Raw genomic sequence first — 18897 nt, 5'->3', positions numbered from 1 at the left:
TGGGGCTTGGACCCTCTCTAGGGCTCAGATCCTCCCTGGGGGTTAACCTCCCTGGGGTCAGGGAGGGGTAAGGAGGCCAGTATAGAGAAGAGTGGGTCTCGGTGACTCACGTTGCTGTCGTAGACAGGAGTCCCGGGAGGGCCTGGGGGCCCCGGAGGCCCAGGTGGGCCAGCTGGACCCTGTGTGGGGGGAAGAGAAAGATCTGGTCAGTCATGCTCCCAGCGAGGCCACCAACACTGGAGAGGATGGCAGACATGGGCGGGAGCGTTTCTGAAAATCACAGTGAAGTCAGAAAACATCTCATCAAGACAGTGTCCAATTTGTTCTGTGGCCACGGCTGTCACCTTCCCAGCCCCAGATGACAGTCCTCCTCAAACCGTCCCGTGGGGGGCGTGCGGGCGGCCATCTGGGCTGGACATGACCTCAGACATAGCTCGTGTGTTTACTGCCAGCTTGAAGGTCGGCCGTGTGTCTCCAAGGTCAGAGGGAGCCCACGAGGCCAGCACCTGCGGGTTTTACTCGTGTTGCATGAATGTGACTCTCCGTTCGTTCACCCACTCATGGAAAGAGGAGAGACAGTCCACTCGTATAGCATCAGAAGTGCCTGTTCCGAAAGGGCTCATATGACAAAGGACCAGCCTGAGTGATGAAGGTCCCGGAGCCCACGATCCTAGGACCTCATGTGCGCCCTCTCTCAGCACCTGGGCACCTTTGGCCCTGCCCTGTGGCTGAGGAGAGAGGGCTGAAGCAGAACAGAGCCACGAGCTCAGGTCCATGAAGCAGCCAGTCCCACTGGACTCTGACCAAGGCAAGCGCACAGCGGCTGGAACGCTGCCTTGGGAACTCAGGACCGCAGGAAGGATTGGACAGCCCCTGTCCTCCTCCTGGACAGAAGTGACTGTCCCCCTCCATCACGGAGCTCTGCAGGAAGGACTGGACAGCCCCCGACCTCCTCCTGGACAGAAGTGACCGTCCCCCTCCATCACGCAGCTCTGCAGGTCGCTGCCTTACATTCTGAGTCCTCACGAAATGTCCACCACGGTTTGGTCCACGAGGAGGTGGTGGCGAGATGAAGACACAGTGGTGCCAGAGACCCCAGAAGAGCAGAGGCCTCAACCGCCGCCCCCAGGACCCCTCATTGCTCGGCCAGGCAGTGACCGGGCTGGGAGGGAGCGGGTCCAGGGAAAAGGCTCCAAGTGGCCACGGGTTCACTAAGAGCCCAGATGGGTCCGGAAGGAGTCCTGCATCTCGATGGTGCCTCTCGGATGGAGATGTCACAGGGCCTAACTGGCGACCTTACCGATCTGTGACCCTGGGCTCAAAAGGTGACAGAAACCGTAGCCCCACAGGCAGGAGGTGCCCAACCCAGGGCCCTTCCAAGAAAACCATGTTGTTCCGTGGCCTTGGCTCGTGTATGTGTGTGCATGTATGTGTGTGCTCGAGGCTCTGCATGTCCATGGTCACACGTTGAGGCCACTCAGAAGCCACCCAGGGTTGAGCTCTGAGACCCAAGCCCTGAGACCAGGCCCCGGGCCTGGATGCCCCCGCCCCGCCTCGCACACCCCATCGGACACTCACCCTCATGCCGAATCCCACGCTGGCGTCCCCCGGCTCCCCCTTCTCCCCTTTCAGCCCGTTCATCCCGGGACGCCCCTGCGGCAGAGCACAGGGGGTTGGGGGCTGCAGGGTGCTGGCCAGCACTGCTGCATCGGCCCTGGGGCGCCGGCCCAGCAGCTCCTGTCCCCACCCAGGCCCTCCTCAGGGTGTCTGTCCCTCTGGGGCCCGAGCTGCCTGTGAGCAGGGCTGCAGAGAGCCATGCTTGAGGGGGGGGTGGTCTCCAGGGGAAGGGCAGCAATGGGGCTGTAGTCCACTCCCCTCTGGGCCCACTCTCCGCACGGGCCTGGGCTGACGCCTGCACCTGGCTTCAGACCCAGGGACCTACCGGCCGTCCAGGGAATCCGATCTCTCCCTTGTGCCCGGGCCGCCCATACGGACCCTGTAGGGGGACGGGGAGACCAGGTTTCAGGTAGGCAGGAACCAGACCCGTGTCTGGGGTCTCCCTCCTAATACCCTCCCCCCATTCAGAGGTGCAGCCGGATGTCAGCTCGGCTCCCTGCCCACCCAGCTGTCAGGCAGGCAGCAGTGCCCTCCGAAGCCTCCTGTGTGCTTTCACACCCAGCGCAAGTGTGTGCACTTTGGGGAAGCCTGGTCTACTCACCGGAGGTCCTCGGAAGCCAGGCTCACCCTGAACAGAAAATCAGAGGCACCATTAGCTGGCTTCAGGTCACCCCCCAGCAGGCAGCCCCGAGGGGTCCCTGTGTCCGTCTGAATTCCTGCAGTGGAGCCCAGGAAGGGAAGGAAAGAACTAGAGGGAGGGGGCTGTGGCTGGGGGTTGTGTCCTGGGCACGTGCACGGGGCACACGCCAGGGGTCCTGAAGCTTGGGGGGCCGGCCCTGCAGCCCAGGCTGGGGTTTGCGGGCCCCCCTGTAGGCCTGTCCCCAACAGCCTGCTGGTCTGGGTCCAGCTCTCCCCACGGCTGGGGGTCACCTGCTGGGAGCAGGGGACCCAGGGCACAGGCTCCCCAAGGGACCCACTCCTGAACCCAGCCATTCTTGGCTCCCTCCTGAGGAAGGAAGGCTGGACCCCAGCCCTAGTGGTGATGCCTCCAGAGGCTGAGGGCCAGCTGGGCACTGCAGGGGGTGCAGCTCCCAGGGGTGAGGCCGAGGCCAAGAAACAAGGCCCCCAAGAGCCCCCAGCCCCTCTGCAAGGTGGGTTCAGCTGATGGGCAGAAGACAAAGGGCGAGCCAGTCCAAGGCTGAGCTGAGATTTAGGCTTTGGGGGTCCTCCCAGCAGGTTGGTGGGAGAGGAGCAAACGGGTGGGCCACGGACCAAGGCTGCAGAACTTTCTGGAAGTTGACCTGGAGAGGCTCCCACGCACAGGCAGGACCTGCCCCCTTAGGAGGACCCTCTGTGCCATCTCTATGGCCCCAGCCTGGACAAAGCCTCGCACTCATCCAGACACCCCTCACCTTGGCTCCTTTCTGGGCGGGGGTCAGTGCTCTGCCATCGGGGCCGAAGAATGTGCCCGGCTCTCCCTTCTCACCCTGGAATGGAGCGGCAGGTCAGAAGGCCAGCTCAGGGAAGAATGGGCCTCGCACCCCCTGTAGACTCCCCTCGGCACCAACTCGACACCCAAGGACAGGAAGCCATGAGTGGGGCCTCCACTGGTGCAGGGAAACAAGCAGAGGGAATGCACCAGGCACAGCCCCCGTCCCCAGGCCCCTCCCCACAGGCAGTCACCCAGTGACCCCAGACAGCCCCTTGGGGCTCCTCACCTTGGGTCCCGGGATGCCCTGCTGGCCTTTGGAGCCCAGGTCTCCCTTTGGCCCGGCTGGTCCCTGTGGGGAGACACAGAGGGCTGCCCGGAATGCCCCTGCTCTGGACCAGGACCCACAGCCCAGCCCCAGATGCCTGCCTGAGACCCCTGGCCAGACGGGGGCTCCTGCTTCAGTTCCTCGGCCTCATGGGCTCCCCCCACCCTCAGCGCTGGGAGGCCCCACGCCCCACCCCCCCAGAGGTACTCACGGGGAAGCCAGCGAAGCCTGCACGGCCCTGCGGAGAGAGGACAGTCAGGACTCCCCCCCGGAGAGGCTGCCCACGCCCAGCCCATCCCGGGGTGCATGTACCTCGGGGCCTGGCACGCTCGCCAGCACTCTCTGTCCACGGGTCAGCAGAGCCATGGAGAAAGAAGGAAGAGGGCCACATTTACTATGACGTTAGCCACAGAGACCCACAGAGAGTCAGCATAAAGGAAATCCTCCCAAGGTCCCCGAGATGAGAAGTGAAGCCCCTTCCACCTCCGGGAGGCTGCCTCCCGCACCAAAGAAACTGCCCGGGACCCTGGGGCCGGGGGACAGTGCCCCACCCTGGGGGGACATGTCACAGCAGGAGCATGTGACATGCAGACAAACTGCATGAGCAAGGGGCAGCGGGGGGCAGCTCCGGAAGGCCCGACCTCCACCCGAGAAGCCCCGAGGAACCTGCAGAATGGGGCCCCATGTCGCTGGGGGTTGTCCCATGGGGGAGGACCTGTGGCCCTGATGACCGCAACCAGCCCTGGGGGGCCAGGCAGAGCATGTGCCCACCCATGCAGGTCCTTACATCCTGCTCTGACACGTAGACGACAGGCCCTGGGGGTCCAGGGGGTCCCGGGAGTCCTGGCTGCCCCACTCCATCCTTCCCTGGGTCTCCCTGGAAGAGAAAGCCAGTGATCCACACTTGCGTTTGCTGTGGGGGGTGAACTGCAGCCCAGCTGGCACTTGGGAGGGCTCCCAGTGCCCACGGGGTGTGAGGAGGTGCCTGGGGGCTGAGCACAGTGGTCTCGAGAGCGACCCCCCACCCCAGGCAGAGCAGGCTCTGAGCCTGGATCCCCACCCCAACTCTCCAAGGCCACTTGGGTGGGCCTGGGGCAGAGGACAGCAGCCCTGGTCCCGCCAGGCACCGGCCAACGCGTCCATCAATTCCCACGACCCCCCACACTCACTTTCTCTCCCTGAGTGCCTTTTTCTCCTTTTGGTCCCTGTGGAGACAGAAAGGAAATAGTTTCTCATACACAGAACATGAGCCCCGCTTCCTGGAGACCCCAGGCCTCTGGGACTGGCCTTGAGTGAAGACGTGGAGTTTTTCTTCACTGACCATGTGGGGCCTGGGGTGGGGTGTTAGCTATGCAGGAAACCCCTCTGGCAGCCTGGACGCCCACTCACATCCCCTGGAGCTGGGGTCTCTGGTCCCCGTGGGGACACTGAGATACACTCTGGGGTGCCAGCTCTCATCCCTGTGTGGTGACCTTGGGGCTGTCGGCCCCGATGCCCTTGGCGGTCACTTACCTGGGGTCCAGCTGCACCCTCTCTGCCCGGGAGGCCGGGGAGGCCCGGTGCTCCGTCTGCTCCAACTTCTCCCTGCAGGGACGCAAGGACAGCATACATGTCAGCCAGGGCCCAGTGGACATTGTTTCCGGGAGCCACAGTATCTGGGAGCCACGGTGTCTGGGAGCTGGCCAGGCCGTGGTTTCTAGGGGTGATTCAACCTGATCAGCCTCCTCCAGAGCACCATGGGGGCAGGGGTCAGAGGCTTCTATGGCAGAGCTGAGATGGGAGGGAAAACCTGGGGCACCTGAAGTGGGTGGATTTGGGGGTGGTGGGAGGACGATGCTGGGCCTGGTGTGGACCAGCCAAGCCCTGACCTCAGCCTGGGGACCCCTCCCTGTCCCCAGACCAGAGCTGCTCACTATGGATTTCCTGATCCTGAGGAAATGTTCTTACCTTGCTCCCTGGTGGCCCCACAGCTCCAGGATCCCCCTGAAGTGGACAAAGGGTTTTGTGGGGTTGCGAGCGCTGCCCACCCGCTGGGTGGCACCCACCCCTCCTCCAGGGAACCACTCAGGTGGCTCCAGGCCACAGCCCCAGCTCAGATCTGAGGGCTGGGACCCTGTGCCCCCCGACAGGTGGAATCCCAGCCTGGATGGTGCAGCAAGCCAGGCCACTGCGCCCCTCTGAAGAACAGCTGCACTCGGGACTGTCACAACTTTAGAAAGGCAAGAATTGCATCCTCCTTAAAAAGCAATTCTTTGAACTGTCCCAAAGGCTTTCAAATCAAAGCAGAATGCTCCAAGGGACTGGGTGGCAGGTAGGAGCTGACAATCAGTGGACCCTGCACACCCGGGAAGGCTTGTGTGTGAGGGGTGGGGGCTCGCTGTCCTCCAGGGACAGAGGTGGGGGGCAGAGCCAAGTGAGGATGACCTCGAGAAGCAGCCAGGTTCTGCCCAGCGCCACCCACTGCCCTGGGCTGGGGGATCCTTCCCTGAACCCCACTCCCTCTCCCCTATATCAGCACAGACCTCGGACATGTGGAGCCAAGGGTCTGGATCCCCGCAGTCAGAAAGATGGCAGGGCCACCGCCATCTTTACCCAGGCCACCCCTACCCCAGGCCTGGGCACCACTCCCCCATTAGATTTTCTTGTACTTTGCAAATTCCCCACAAGGAACTCCAGGCCACTGAACAGTGGCTCCTGGCAGCAGCGAGCACCCCCAGGCTAACAGATCTCTCACTGACCTTGACTCCGGGCGTGCCAGGCGGTCCCTGTGGGGGACAGAGAAGGAACAGGGCCCAGTCAGGGCTGCTCCTGCCCCTGAGGGTGCAGCCTTTCCCCATAAGAAAATCAGCCCCTCCCGTGCTCACAACTTTCAACAAACATGGAGGAAAACGGCATTTATCAACAGGAACCTGCACACCCGCATACTCCCAGAAGTGGTCTGTTCTTGGCACCACCCTGCAGATGACAAGTGTTGAGTCACCCCAACACAAAGAGACTTGCACTTTAATAACGAGAAACAACGCTGCCATCCAACTGGCTGGTTCAACCTCCCTCGAGGGTCTCCATCACTGAGGCCACGCAACAGCCCATGGACCCCTCCAAGGTCAAGGCACACTGCAGCTCTGTCCCTGGATCTAAAGAGGGGACCCCAGCCCCTGCAATCTTGCCTGGTCACCTTGGCTCACATTTCACCTGATGCCAAGGCAGCCAACCACTACTGCCCCAAACTAAGCCTCTCTGCCGCATAAAGGGGAAGGTACCAACTTAAAGGGCAACACTGCTCCCCTCCCCAGTTAGCTTCTGTCCAAGTGAGGACCCTCAAGCGGTGGTGCGCAGTGCAGGAGGCCTGATCCGCCACCACCTCGCTGGGCTGAGACTCAAGGGCCCAGCTGGACACTGGTTGCAGGCCCCCAAGCACGCCAGTGGGGTCTGTGCTGGCTCCTGAGGGAAAGGAGCCCCTTCTCTGCCCATCCCAGGTGTCCTGTCCCCTGGACGCGCCCCTTGCATGTCCGTCTGGTCTGGGCCCCTGTGATCTCTGGACACCAGGCTCTCAGCTGGACCTGATCCTGACGAGTGCACACGACGATGGCACGAGGTGGAATAGCGTAGGACTGGCCCCATCTGTATTTAGTTACAGTTCTGCTCAGGTCAAAAGCGTGCAGCCAAGTTACAGCCATAAGGAGAGGGTGGGTGGGCGTTCCCAGCAAGAACCATCTGCAGGGCCCAGCCTGCCGTGCGGTCGTTCAGCTCCAGCAGCAGTGGCACTTCGCACACTGGAGACTTAACTCCCTCCCGGCGGCCTGAGGCAGACAGCGTCCTGGACACAGGCAGCTCGCCACCCCTCGTGGCACTGCTCCTGGTCCCCACCAGAGGCCAGTCCCGGGGCGCCCTGCCCCCAGGAAGTCCCATCCCCAAGCTGACCAAGCCCAGCTCTGGTGCTCACCTGCAGCCCCTCGGCACCTCGGGCTGTTGACCATAAGGGGCTCCCGGAGCCTTCCATGTCGTCCTGGAGGAGAACACAGGGACCCTCAGGTCTGTGTCTTTCTCACAGGAAGAGACCTGGGCCCACCCCCGGAGAGGGTGGCTTCTCAGGGCGGGGGTCACCTGTTGTAGGGCTCCTGCTGGGTGGTGTCCCGGGACCCCAGACACACTGGGCTATGAATGTCCCCCCATTCCACACTCTGAGGCCGACCCGCCCGTCCTGGGCGACACGGCCAGGGGCTCCCCTGTGAAGACTCCACCCCCGCCAGCTGAGACAAGCCCAGGTAGGGGCGGCGCCACTGTGGCCCCAGCAGTGCCGGTCAGCGTGGGTGTCTGATGGCACCGGGAGCCAGGAGCAGCGGGTACTCACAAACCCTGCGGCGAATCCTGGGCCCGGGGGCCCCGGGGGGCCAGGGGGCCCTGGTGGGCCTGCGGGTCCAGGGGCTCCTGCCAGGCCATGCTCCCCAGGAGCGCCGACGGGGCCAGGGTCTCCCTTGCTTCCCTGTGCAGGTAGAGAAAGTTGTCGCCCTCAGCTTCGGGTGTTGCTAAAACCCCAGGCACCCCAGCGCTCTGGGTGCCCCGCCCTCATCCTGCATATGCTTTCCTCTGAAAAGCCAGGGGACAAACAGCCCAGCAGGGGCTGCACAAATCCTACGGCACCTTTGTGCTGACCCCACGAGACCCTGTCCACTTAACGTGGAACCGCCACCGAGTGAGAGTCCCAGGCGGTGCCTGAGACGCTCCTCCAGGGCCTCAGAGCTCAGCGTGCAAGAAGGGGAAGCTCCACTAGAAGGAGCAGGCAGGGGGGCGGTACCCCGCTACCATCGGGGAGTCTGGGGGGCAGCCACTGGAGCTCCTGCATCTCACTCTAGACGCTCGCTCGCGTGCGCTCTCAACTCCGAGTGGCCCCCGCACCTGAGCATCTAATTCTAGGGCCTGGGGTCTCAGCTACAGTGGACCCGACCTCACCTCTGCTGAATTTCACCCCTGGCTGTGCCTTTTCCCTCCCTGGAACCCTCACCAGCTTTTCCTGGTTATCACTGGAGCCTGTCCCTGTGCATGCGTGCGTGCATGTGTGTGTGTTTACACACCTGCATTTCCATTTTGAAACCTGTCCCTCCCTCCAGGTTCCTCCTGACCATCTGTCTAATCGCTTTCCAATCCCACCGCCATCCTCCCCTGCTCCCCACGGGTTTCCCCAGTGGACGGGGAAACTTCACCACCTAAGCAGCATCCTGGGGACAGGCGCTCACACCCGGGGAGGCTGTGGGTCAGTGCCCACTCATCCACCTCACACCTGGGGAGGCTTCAGATCATCGCCCGCTGGTCCAGCTCACGGATGGGCTGGGGCCTCAGGGAGGGGGGCACAGATGTGGCCATGGGGGTGTGGACCCTCCGGGACCAGCTGAGTGTGAGAGCAGTAGGGACCTGCTCTGGACACACTAGGGTCCCAGCAGCAGCCCCCTCTCCCCTGCAGCTCCGCCACCCACAGTCTCCCCCACCGCAGGCCCCATCCCTCCTGCAACTCCCCCCCTGCAGCTCCTCCCCCATTCCCGAAGTCCCCCTCCCCCCTCAGTCCCCCTCCTCCCTGCAGCCTCCTTCTCGCCTGCATCCTCCCATCTCATGGCTTTGGCTGGGTTACCAGCTCCTGAGCACATCTGCTCTCACACCATCCCTAGACAGAGCTTGGGTGGAAAAGGTCTTGCAGGACAAACGTGGCACCTATGGCTGGGCAGTTCAGGACTGGACCCCACGATCAGTGCCTAGGGGTTGACTCTCCTGGCTGCCGTGCCCCCAACCCACACCCTTGCCCGGGTCCATCCCGCTCAGGTAGAACAGCAACACCAGGCTTCATCTGTACCTTGGGTCCTGGGGCGCCTGCCTCACCCTGCAGGAGGAAAGAGCAGTTACTCCACAGTCGGACCGGGAGCTTCATCCCAGCCCATCGACTTTTCTCTAAAACTTCCAGGGTCTCCTCGTTGCCCTCGCGCAACCCTGGCTCTTCCTGCCATTGTCCGCCCCCCACCCCCCACTTCAGATGGGAACGGAGGCTCCGGGGGAGGCTCGGTCGGGGGGTCAGAGGTGACCTCACTGCCCAGTGGTGAACACCGCCCCCCACACACACACCCAGGAGGACAGTCCTTCTAGCTCAGTAGCTGCAGAACTCTGAGCACAGAGGGTTTCCCTAACACCAGCTCCTCTGCTGAGCCCCAGATAGCCGGTTCTCAGGAAGGATCGTGGGGAGCGTCGTCTCCATGTGACTGTGTGGGCTCCTCCCCAGATCCACCCCCCAAAGCCATATGGAAACCACAGGCCCGGTTACAGGTGTGCAGCCTTTAAGTTTCTCTGTTACTAATGCAACCAAAATACAAACTTGAAATAAAATGTTCAAACCAACTAAAGCATCAATATTCTTCAAAACCCTTAGGCCAATCACTGTTATGAATACATAGCATGAACAAGGTCCTGGGTTTTTACAGGAGCCCCGGCAGCTGGTTCCCAGCCAGCGAGAGAACCCAGGGCTCCCCGGCTGTCAGGCTGTGATGACCACAGCTCCCAGGTGGACTGAAGTCCTACGGCCCCTGGCCTGCCATTTCTCCTCCCCGGTGAGCTGGGGCATTGCCATCCAAACACCCACATGCTATGGAGCTAGGTCAGCACCCTGGGCGATGGGGGAGGGACTTACGAGGCTGCCTTTCTGTCCAGTCAGTCCTGGTTGTCCGTCTTTTCCTGGAGTACCTGGGGGTCCCTGGCAAGAGAGGAGGAGAGTGTGGGCAGATGGAATTCAGTCACTGAAAAGAATTCACGGGTCAGTAGATGACCATGTGCGTGTCCACAGGTTTCCTGGACAACACCCGAGATGCTCCTGGCCACGCTCTCGGGAGACCCGCCTACGGAGCACAGTTGAGGGCACTTGAATAACTCTGATTGGGTTTTTATTTATTTCTTCCACGTTTTTAGTTTAATTTGAACTGTCAATCAAACTGTGGAGGATAAGTAGGGCGGCCAGCCCCACAGGGAGGGGGCAGCCTCAGGGGCTGAGGTTGGGTTGCTTGCGGACTCTTGGCAAAAGGTCCTCGGGCCTTCTGGAGGACAACACAAGACACTCAACTCTGTCCCTGAGCACGTTTCTGGTGACAGTCAGCCTGCAGACACCTGGTTCCTGTGACCCAGTCTCAACAGCGACGCCCCCGGCCCCCGCCTGGCCACGATGCAGTGTCCCCTGTGCTGGGGGCTAGGGCAGCGGAATCCTGAGGGCCCTGTGCACAGCGAGTCGCCCAAACATGGGCCCCTCTTGGCCCCGTTCTCCGGGCAGCAGGGCCCACTCCTGCCCCATGAAAGTAACCCCTGGAAATGGCCTCTGCCAGGCCAGCTGACCTGCGTGTGGCCAGGGAGGTGAGCGGCCTTGCGTACAGTCACCTGCAGCTTGGCACCCAGAACCATGGGGCTGCCCACTTGGGCCCCTCCCACACAGAGGGGCCCAGAGAAAGGAGCCCCCCAGGAGGATGTGGGGGGTGGGGAGTACAGAGCTGTTGAAGGGGACGTGTGCCCACATTCACTGTCCCTCGCAGGCCTGGACGTGAACAAGGGTGGGCGAGAGCAGGCAGGCTTACCGGGGGCCCTGGACGCCCAGGCGGCCCGTCCCTCCCAGGCACGCCGGGCAGGCCTGCGGGTCCAGGGACGTCCGAGCTGTTCATCCCGAAGCGGCCTGGCTCTCCTGGCAGGCCTGGGACGCCAGGGGGCCCTGGGGGGCCGGGGAAGCCGCGAGGGCCCTGGACATGGAATAACACAGCATGGTCACTGCACACAGCACCGGCTGCAGGGTGCCCCGCCAGGCCTCACACCGCACCACAGGTTCCACTGGTGCTTGGGGACAGCAGAGTCACGACCACCACAGCCCAGGGACACTCACGCGGAGGCTCTCCAGGTCGCCGCCAAAACCGGATCCCTCCATGTCGATGAAGGTCTGAGGAGAGAGACTGAGTCAGAAGGGGCCCAGGCCGTCCACCTCCAGTCACTGGTAAGGCAGCAGCCTGGTCAGCGCTGGGCTTCCCTGAGCATGGCCCCTCACTGACAGCCATGCAGGACTTTCCTGCTGACCCCCAGCCCCACTGCATAACAACCCCCACGGGGGCAGGAGCTGAGTCTCTGGGCCTGGACACCCCGGGGAGGCCAGGTCTGGACTGAGCAGCATGGCCTCAGGAAGCTGAGGTCTGCAGGTGGGCGGGAGGCCCCTCTGCTGGGACAGGGATGACCCTGTAGGAGAAGCAGGACTCACCAGCCTGTCGGGTTTGAAGGAGGGCCCTGGGGGCCCCGGAGGCCCCTGGGGTCCTGGGGGTCCCCTCAGTCCGACTCCAGGATCCCCCTGTGAACAGAAGACCCAGTTATACCAGGGTGCGTGTCCCCACATTGGGTCAGGGCGGAGAACAGCACAGGCCCCCCCACACCCATCCTGGTTACCACTCACCTTCTCGCCCTTGGGGCCCACGTCTCCTGGGGTCCCTGGGAAGCCCTGTGGCCCAGTGTCCCCCTGGAAGACAGAGGCCAGGCGGCTTGGTCAGGAGAAGGCCCTGCGCCTTGTCCCCGGCCGAGCCACCATCAATACATGGCTTTGTGTCCACAGAGCAGTGCAGAGCAGACAGGGGCGGGTCCCTGGGGCGGTGGGGATGTCATGGGGGCTGCAGGTGGGCACCACCGACCTCAGAGATGTGAGCCCTCCAGGGAGCGGCGCCCCACAGGGGTGACCACAGTGTCTCGTGCACACAGGCTGGAGGGCAGCACCCTGCCCGTCACGCGCATGCTGTGGGGGCACCGAGGACAGGAGAGCCGCCTGTGCACTGCCCGGGTGAGTGGGCTGAGGTCGAGCGGCCTAAATTGCCCTCAGTGTGACTAAGTGTCCACGCCCAGAGCTCTTCTGATTCGAGGCCCAGTGCACCCTGATCCGGGAGCTAGTTAATCCAGTCATTGGACCCTGGATTCCACACACACACACACACACACACACACACACACACACACACGCATCCCGCTCTGCCGAGGCCCCCGCCACGACTGAGTTGAGCTCCGGTCTCAGGTGGGAAGAGGCTCCTGCAGGACGTTCCCAAGCCCCGCCCCTCCTGAGTCTCTCTTGAGGCTGTGAGTCCCCCTTAAACCCAGAAGCCTCCCCAGGCCTCCTCATCACCGTTCGCTGGTCTGTTGTTTCCTAAATCTTTATCCGAACCTTCATGAGTCATTTTACTCTGCTTCTTGGAAATAGCATTCGATCATTTTAAAAATCCAAACAAACTCCGACCCATGAGCAGGCAGACAAGCCCGCCGTTCCTGCCGCGAGCATGTCTCGTCTTTTCCACGTGCCGTGTCCCCCACCCACACCCAGGCTGCTCCTCTGTCGTCTGTCGTCTCCTCTAGAATCTGAAGCTTTACCTTTCATTTCTTTCCTTTCCTTTTCTTTGTTCCTAGTAGTCTACACGTCTCAATACACCTGCTTAAATGTATGTTTTTCTATCAACAGTTAAACTTAACATTTTGTTAACAAAAAGTAAGTTTCATTTTCAAAATATTTTGAAATCTCTCCAGTAGGTTGAGTTCAAAAAATCCCAGGGGTGGGGAGGTGGAGAGCCAAAGGCCTCCTGCAAGCATCACAGATAATACAGGTTCTGAAGGAAAAGACAACATACGGGCTTCCCGTCTTCACCAGGATCACCCTGGAAGGCAGGAGAGAACCATTAGTGACAGAAAATTACAGCCCTGACCCTACCCTGAGCTGAACATGGAAATGGACTCCAGCCCCCCAACCACCCCCCAGTGTGCTGACTCCCACGGGGCTGGGAGTTTTCTGTCTGTCCAGGGCACTGCATTCACACCCCCTGGCCCCACCCCTGCTCCAGCTACCCTCCCGTTCCACCCAGGGAAGGAGACCGCAGTCTGGGCCCAGGACCCAGCACCACCCCCGCCCCGACCTGCCCAAGCCCCACCCCCAGCTAGACAAAGGGGAGACGGTACTCACAGGCTCACCGTCCCTTCCAGGGGTGCCGTCCTTCCCCGGGGGTCCCGGGGGCCCAGGGGGTCCCTGTGGTCCAGAAACAGGCTGTGCCTCATGGCTGTCTATGGCTGGGCCTGCAGGACCCTGGGGGCCGATGGGGCCAGGGGGGCCCTGAGCGCCAGGCTCTCCCTTCTGCCCCTTCAGGCCTCGCTGAGGACAAAGAGCAAAGGGTACAGGCTGGGGAGGGAGGTGCACACACACTCACCTGCATCCCTGGCTTGGCCCAGGTCACACAGAGGGCACAGACACGCAAGGGGACGTGCAGAGTGGCCGTGCTTGCGGACACACATGGGGGGCTGCCACGGTGGTGCGGTCACGTCATCACCCTCCCCGCCCACGTGCTCTGACTGGGGGCCTCCCCAGCCGAGGATGCCCAGTACTGCCAGAGACCCTGAGTGCGGGTACAGGAAGGGGCACAGAGGGCAGGCAGGAGCCAAGAGCTCCACCAGGGTCCCCAGGGAGTAGGACCCCAGGAAGTGGGGTCCCAAGGAGCAGGACTCCAGGGAGCAGGGTCCCCTGGGAACAGGTCAGGGGCACTGACTGCGCTGGGGGCCCTGTGGTTCTGGGTCAAGGAAGCCTCACCTCTTTCACGCTGCTCCCAGGGCTCCAAACACTCTCATCCCACGTGCCAACTGTGCCCAAGCTGGGGAGGGTCTGAGCTGGGGGAGGCAGAGGTGGCCGTCAGACCCTCTGCAGGGCTGCCTGCCTACCTGGCGCTCAGCCCCAGCCGGGTTCCCCGAGGATACACTCTTCTCCAGATGAACCATCTGAGGGTTGGTGGCACCCCCACGACCCTCCTGCCCTGAGCGCCAGGCATCTCCTGGGAGTGGGAGCCTCTGAGAACCTGACCCACATGCGGGAAGTCAGCACTGTTCTGTGTGGTGACCCAACCCAGGTCTCCATGGGCCCAGCCTTGTCCTTGTGGCTTCTCTGGGGAGATGGCGATGGTGCGCATCCCGGGACCTATCGGGGGTCTGCCCACAGGCCAGATCTGGTCAGATCCAGCCTCAGCCCAAGCCAGGGATGGTTCCCACAGAACTCAACAAAACACACAGAAGAGTGGATGTGGAGTGAGCACCCATGGCACGGATGCCCGCAGCGTGGACGTTCTCCGTGTGGACGCCCACAGTGTGGACCCCTGAGGTGTGGATGCCTGACCCCGACACCTCACCCTGCTCGTCTCCCGGCCCGTCTGCGGTTCCTCTCCACTGGGTACAGGATGGTGCCCCTGCTTTGTGATGGACAGCACTTTTGGGGTGAACTTTGAGGCTGTTCCCCTAAAGCTGTCACATGACGTGTCAGCATCACGGAGCTAGTTAGAAAAGAGGATTCAAGCTGCGCTCTGACGTCCTGCCTCCTGAGGGTCTGCCCTCGCCGGGTCCTGATCACATTCTGACAGAGCTGGATGCTGAGCCTGGGGCTGGTTGGGACCTGGGGCCTGTGGGCTGACCGTGGACTGGCCCACTCAGGAAGGGCTTGCCTTTCCAGGGTCCCACAGCGCTGAGGGCCACCTGTGCCCTTGCCAGAAGAAACTGGGGTCACGATCTCTGTGTCCATGACCCCTGTGCCCACCTGCAGCCACCTCTGGATTTATCTTGCTCAGTAAGGGAGCCACCCAGTGCCTGCTGAGGGCCCAGTTACCCCAACCAGGGACTCATCAAGTCACCAGTTGACCACTAGAGGGCCCCCACACTGCCCGAGATGGCCCAGGGAGGAACCCTCCCAGGCGTTCAGGATGGTTTAAGGCGAAATTAAAATCCTCGCCTCAGAAAACATTTAAAAGCACCAAAACATGGCTCAGAGAAAGTAAAGACCTAAATAAGCCAAAGGAGACAGATCTCTGAGTGTGGGGTCAGAAAACTGGACATTAGCTGACGTCCAGGTGCAGCCCCACACTGACCGCATGGTGAGTGAGGATCTGAAATCCATACAGGGTAAAAAGCACACAGAACACAGAAGTGGATTCATGAAGGAAGAGCAAGGCCAGAGGATCCACATCACCTGGGCCAGGCTCATCCTAAAGTGGTCAGCCCCACGTGAAACGACAGGGTCCCTATGGAGCAGAGTCCAGACACGCGCACACACGCGCACAGCCGTGCTCAGCAAAGGCCCCGGGGTGACGCAGAGGTGGGGAGACGGTCCTTCCAGCAAACGTGCTGAAGCCGCATCCGTGGGTCAGAGCCCCAAGTGAAACCTAAAACTGAGTCAGCCGCTCAGACATGATGCCAACACTGAGACCCATAAGGACAGACTGATGGGGGGCTTTCCTGGAGGTCCAGCGGTTAGAGCTCACACTTCCATTGCAGGGCCGCATGTTAGTCCCTGGTCAGGGAACTAAGATCCCACAAGCCGTGCGTGCATGCTAAGTCGCTTCAGTGATGTCCGACTCTTTGTGACCTTATGGACTGTAGCCCATCAGGCTCCCCTGTCCATGAAATTCTGCAGAAAAGAACACTGGAGTGGGTTGCCACTTCCTCCTCCAGGGGATCTTCCTGACCCAGGGATCGATCCTACGTCTCCTGCGATTCCTGCACTGCAGGCAGATTCTTTACCGCTGTGCCACTGGGGAAGCCCCACAAACCAAGAGATGGGGCAAAAAATAAAAGAACAAACAGATACATCTAATCTCATCAAAGTTACAAGCTTGCACTCTTCTAAGTCACGTAACAAAATAAGAAGGTGAGCTCAGGCTGAGAGACTCTCCGGCAGAGGAGGCGTGTACAGAGCATACGAACTCTCAGCAGAGGTGCGCCCAGTAAAACGAAGGCGTGAGGTTGGGACAGATTCCTCACGAAGGAAGACACAGGCACAGCTGGTGCGCCCACAGGAAGATGCTCCACGGTGCCCATCATCAGCAGGATGCAAAGTAAAGCCAAGGAGACACGGCCACACCGCTGTCGGGACGGGTACAGCAAAAGGGCCGAGTGCCAGGCACTGGTGGGGACCCACATCCCAGGGAGGTTACATGGGCAGCTGCCATGGCAGTGTGTGGCAGTTCCCTGTGACACACACTCCTGCCACTCCACCCAGGTGCAGATGGAAGCACGTGGCCATGGACCCTGCACACAAACCCCACGGCCACCTTTCTGTAACAGCCCCAAGTGCCCACCTACCCAGAGAAACTCTACTTGGCCACAAGATGGTGACTCTCAAAGCACTGATGCTGAGTAAATGGGTCAGACAAAGTCCTGGATTCCCTTTAAGTAAAATTTTAAGTGCCAACATCTGTAGTGACAGAGCAGGTCAGTGGCTGCCCGGGAATGGGGGTGCGGAGTGGGGCGCCTGCCAAGGGGCTGACAGCGCCTTCACGTCTTGCCTGAGGCGATGGTTTCAGGGGTGGACACGTAGGCTGAAACTTCTCAAATTTTGTGTTTCAAATATGTGTAATTTCACACACTACTATGTATAAAATAGATAACCAACAGGGACCTACTGTATAGCACCGGGACCTCCACTCAACATTCTGTGATAACCTATATGAGAAAAGAATCTGAAAAAGAATGAATGAATGTACACGGGTGACTGAGTCACTATGCTGTATACCCGAAATTAACCCGACAACGTACATCAACTCTACTTCAATAAAATTGCAAAAATGTGTGGTTTATCATATGTCCATTATACTTCAAAGCAAAGGCAAACCGAAAAATAAAGCCAGACCAGTCATGGAGCTATCAAGGGGTCTGGGACGGCCCTGACTGGGGCCCCAGGCAGCAGAGCATGGCAAAGCAGGGGTGGGGCACGCGCCTCAGTCGCGAGGCTGGGGCTCTGGCAGTACCCTAAGTGGGTCTGACAAACGTAACAAGCACACACGCCCCGATCACGGGGTATGAACAGAAGGACCTGACCACAGCGCCCGGATCACGGGGTATGAACAGAGGGACCTGACCACAGCGGTCAATTCTCTCATCTGTTCTTTCCTGCTTCTAAGTTGGGTGCATCAAGCATGTGATATTTCAGTAATTTTTAAAAGTGATAAATGCTCTTCTCCAAAATAAAAAAAAAACCTATACAATTTTCTAGACCTACTAAGTGTTGCAAACAGAGCTCTACTGTGTCTCCCTAAGACCCCGGTTACCCACCAGACACGGACCTGGGCACCGCTGTGAGGGACTTTGGAGATGTTGGTAACTGAGGAGCTGACGTTAAGGTGGGGAGAGTGTCCTGGGTTATCGGGTGGAACCCAGTCATCACACGAGGCCCCCAAACAGACGAGGAAGCAGGAGGGGAGGTCCGGGACCCAGAGCAGGAGAAGGACCCTCCCCCTCGACAGGGCTGGGCCAGGACCGGAGGAACACGGTGGTCTCTGGAACCTGAGGACGACCCCTGGCTGGCAGCGGTGAGGACCCGGAGCCTCAGTCCTGCAGCCACCGGGAGTGGGATCCTGCCAGGCCCCTGAGTGGGAGGAAGCCAGTCTCCCCGGAGGGAAGGCAGCCATGGGCACGGTACAGGGCAAGTTTCCCCCCGAGATGCTGAGGGAGCCTCCGGCCCTGCCACAAGAACCAACTCCGTGGGCACCTGTCACACTGCAATGGGCGGCTACGCACGGGCACGGAGTCCACTTCCCAGTGTGCCCCAGGCGTCCAGGCCTGAGCACCCTCTGGGCCCAAATGCTGCCCAGCTTCACAGAGGTCCAGTCAGAGGTGCCTTTGCCTCCCTCAAAACCAGCTCTCATGTTCTCCTGGCGACCCCCTGCCCCCAGGCTGGGGAGTGGCAGCACTCTCAGGATGGTCCTGTGACCCCCAGGAAAGCAGGAAGTGAGAAACGACACAGGGAGACCACGTCCATGGGGCAGCAACGGGGCAGGGTGGGTGCAGAGCCCCCAGCAGTGGGGCATCCATGTGACAGACGGGAGCCCCTCACCTGCCATGCACATGGGCCCACATACTGCCTGCACACGCACACACCAGGGACATGCATAGATGAGTAACACACACACACCAAGGACACGCACACGCCAGGGACACACATGCGCCAGAGACATGCATAGACCGGTAACACACACAATCAAGGACACGCACACGCCAGGGACATGCATAGACCAGTAACACAGAGACCACTAACATGCACACATCAGGGACATGCACACACCAGGGACACGCACACACCAGGGACACACACACACCAGGGACATGCATAGACCAGTAACACACACACACCAAGAATGTGCACACACCAGGAATGTACACACACCAGGAACACGTGCCGTGAACACACACAGCCACGAACACGCACATACCACTAGTACACACACACCCCACCTCAGCAGGCTTTACCTCCTAATGAAGATGCTGTGGTTGACTCCTCTACTTCCTCAGTTCTCAAGTCCTCCTCGTTGCCGACTCCGGCCAAGGGTGGAGAAGTGACCGGAGGAGCCTCAGGGAGCCTGGGCCCCAGGGGCGCACCCTGGGAGGAGTGGGAAGCAGCTCCGTTATTCAGTGACACGTGTGGCCCACATGCTGCCAGCTTTACACACATTTGGTTGTAAAATGAGATTTT

At 60.9% G+C, this 18897-nt stretch overlaps 1 protein-coding gene across 6 annotated transcripts in view; it reads right to left on the bottom strand.

Moving 5' to 3' along the window:
* The window catches only part of COL18A1 (collagen type XVIII alpha 1 chain), a 94328-nt gene that overhangs the window by 9091 nt on the left and 66340 nt on the right, over positions 1 to 18897 (bottom strand). For all 6 annotated transcript variants that reach the window (XM_070796067.1, XM_070796040.1, XM_070796045.1 and 3 more), the window contains 25 exons: positions 18675 to 18804; positions 13981 to 14057; positions 13363 to 13548; positions 13034 to 13060; positions 11824 to 11886; positions 11635 to 11721; positions 11269 to 11322; positions 10970 to 11128; positions 10042 to 10104; positions 9217 to 9243; positions 7726 to 7857; positions 7318 to 7380; positions 6113 to 6139; positions 5322 to 5357; positions 4887 to 4958; positions 4544 to 4579; positions 4162 to 4251; positions 3687 to 3716; positions 3586 to 3612; positions 3336 to 3398; positions 3030 to 3104; positions 2219 to 2245; positions 1943 to 1996; positions 1579 to 1653; positions 111 to 179 (listed from right to left, as the gene is read on the bottom strand). In XM_070796067.1, the coding sequence (XP_070652168.1) occupies positions 111 to 179; positions 1579 to 1653; positions 1943 to 1996; positions 2219 to 2245; positions 3030 to 3104; positions 3336 to 3398; positions 3586 to 3612; positions 3687 to 3716; positions 4162 to 4251; positions 4544 to 4579; positions 4887 to 4958; positions 5322 to 5357; positions 6113 to 6139; positions 7318 to 7380; positions 7726 to 7857; positions 9217 to 9243; positions 10042 to 10104; positions 10970 to 11128; positions 11269 to 11322; positions 11635 to 11721; positions 11824 to 11886; positions 13034 to 13060; positions 13363 to 13548; positions 13981 to 14057; positions 18675 to 18804 (1749 nt within the window). The remainder of the gene's footprint in view (positions 1 to 110; positions 180 to 1578; positions 1654 to 1942; positions 1997 to 2218; positions 2246 to 3029; positions 3105 to 3335; positions 3399 to 3585; positions 3613 to 3686; positions 3717 to 4161; positions 4252 to 4543; positions 4580 to 4886; positions 4959 to 5321; positions 5358 to 6112; positions 6140 to 7317; positions 7381 to 7725; positions 7858 to 9216; positions 9244 to 10041; positions 10105 to 10969; positions 11129 to 11268; positions 11323 to 11634; positions 11722 to 11823; positions 11887 to 13033; positions 13061 to 13362; positions 13549 to 13980; positions 14058 to 18674; positions 18805 to 18897) is intronic.

The sequence above is a fragment of the Bos indicus genome, chromosome 1 (genome assembly GCF_029378745.1).
Source record: "Bos indicus isolate NIAB-ARS_2022 breed Sahiwal x Tharparkar chromosome 1, NIAB-ARS_B.indTharparkar_mat_pri_1.0, whole genome shotgun sequence".
In the NCBI taxonomy this organism is placed as follows: domain Eukaryota; kingdom Metazoa; phylum Chordata; class Mammalia; order Artiodactyla; family Bovidae; genus Bos; species Bos indicus.
Note: the sequence above shows the minus strand (reverse complement) of the source record. Positions and strands in the feature narration are given on the sequence as shown.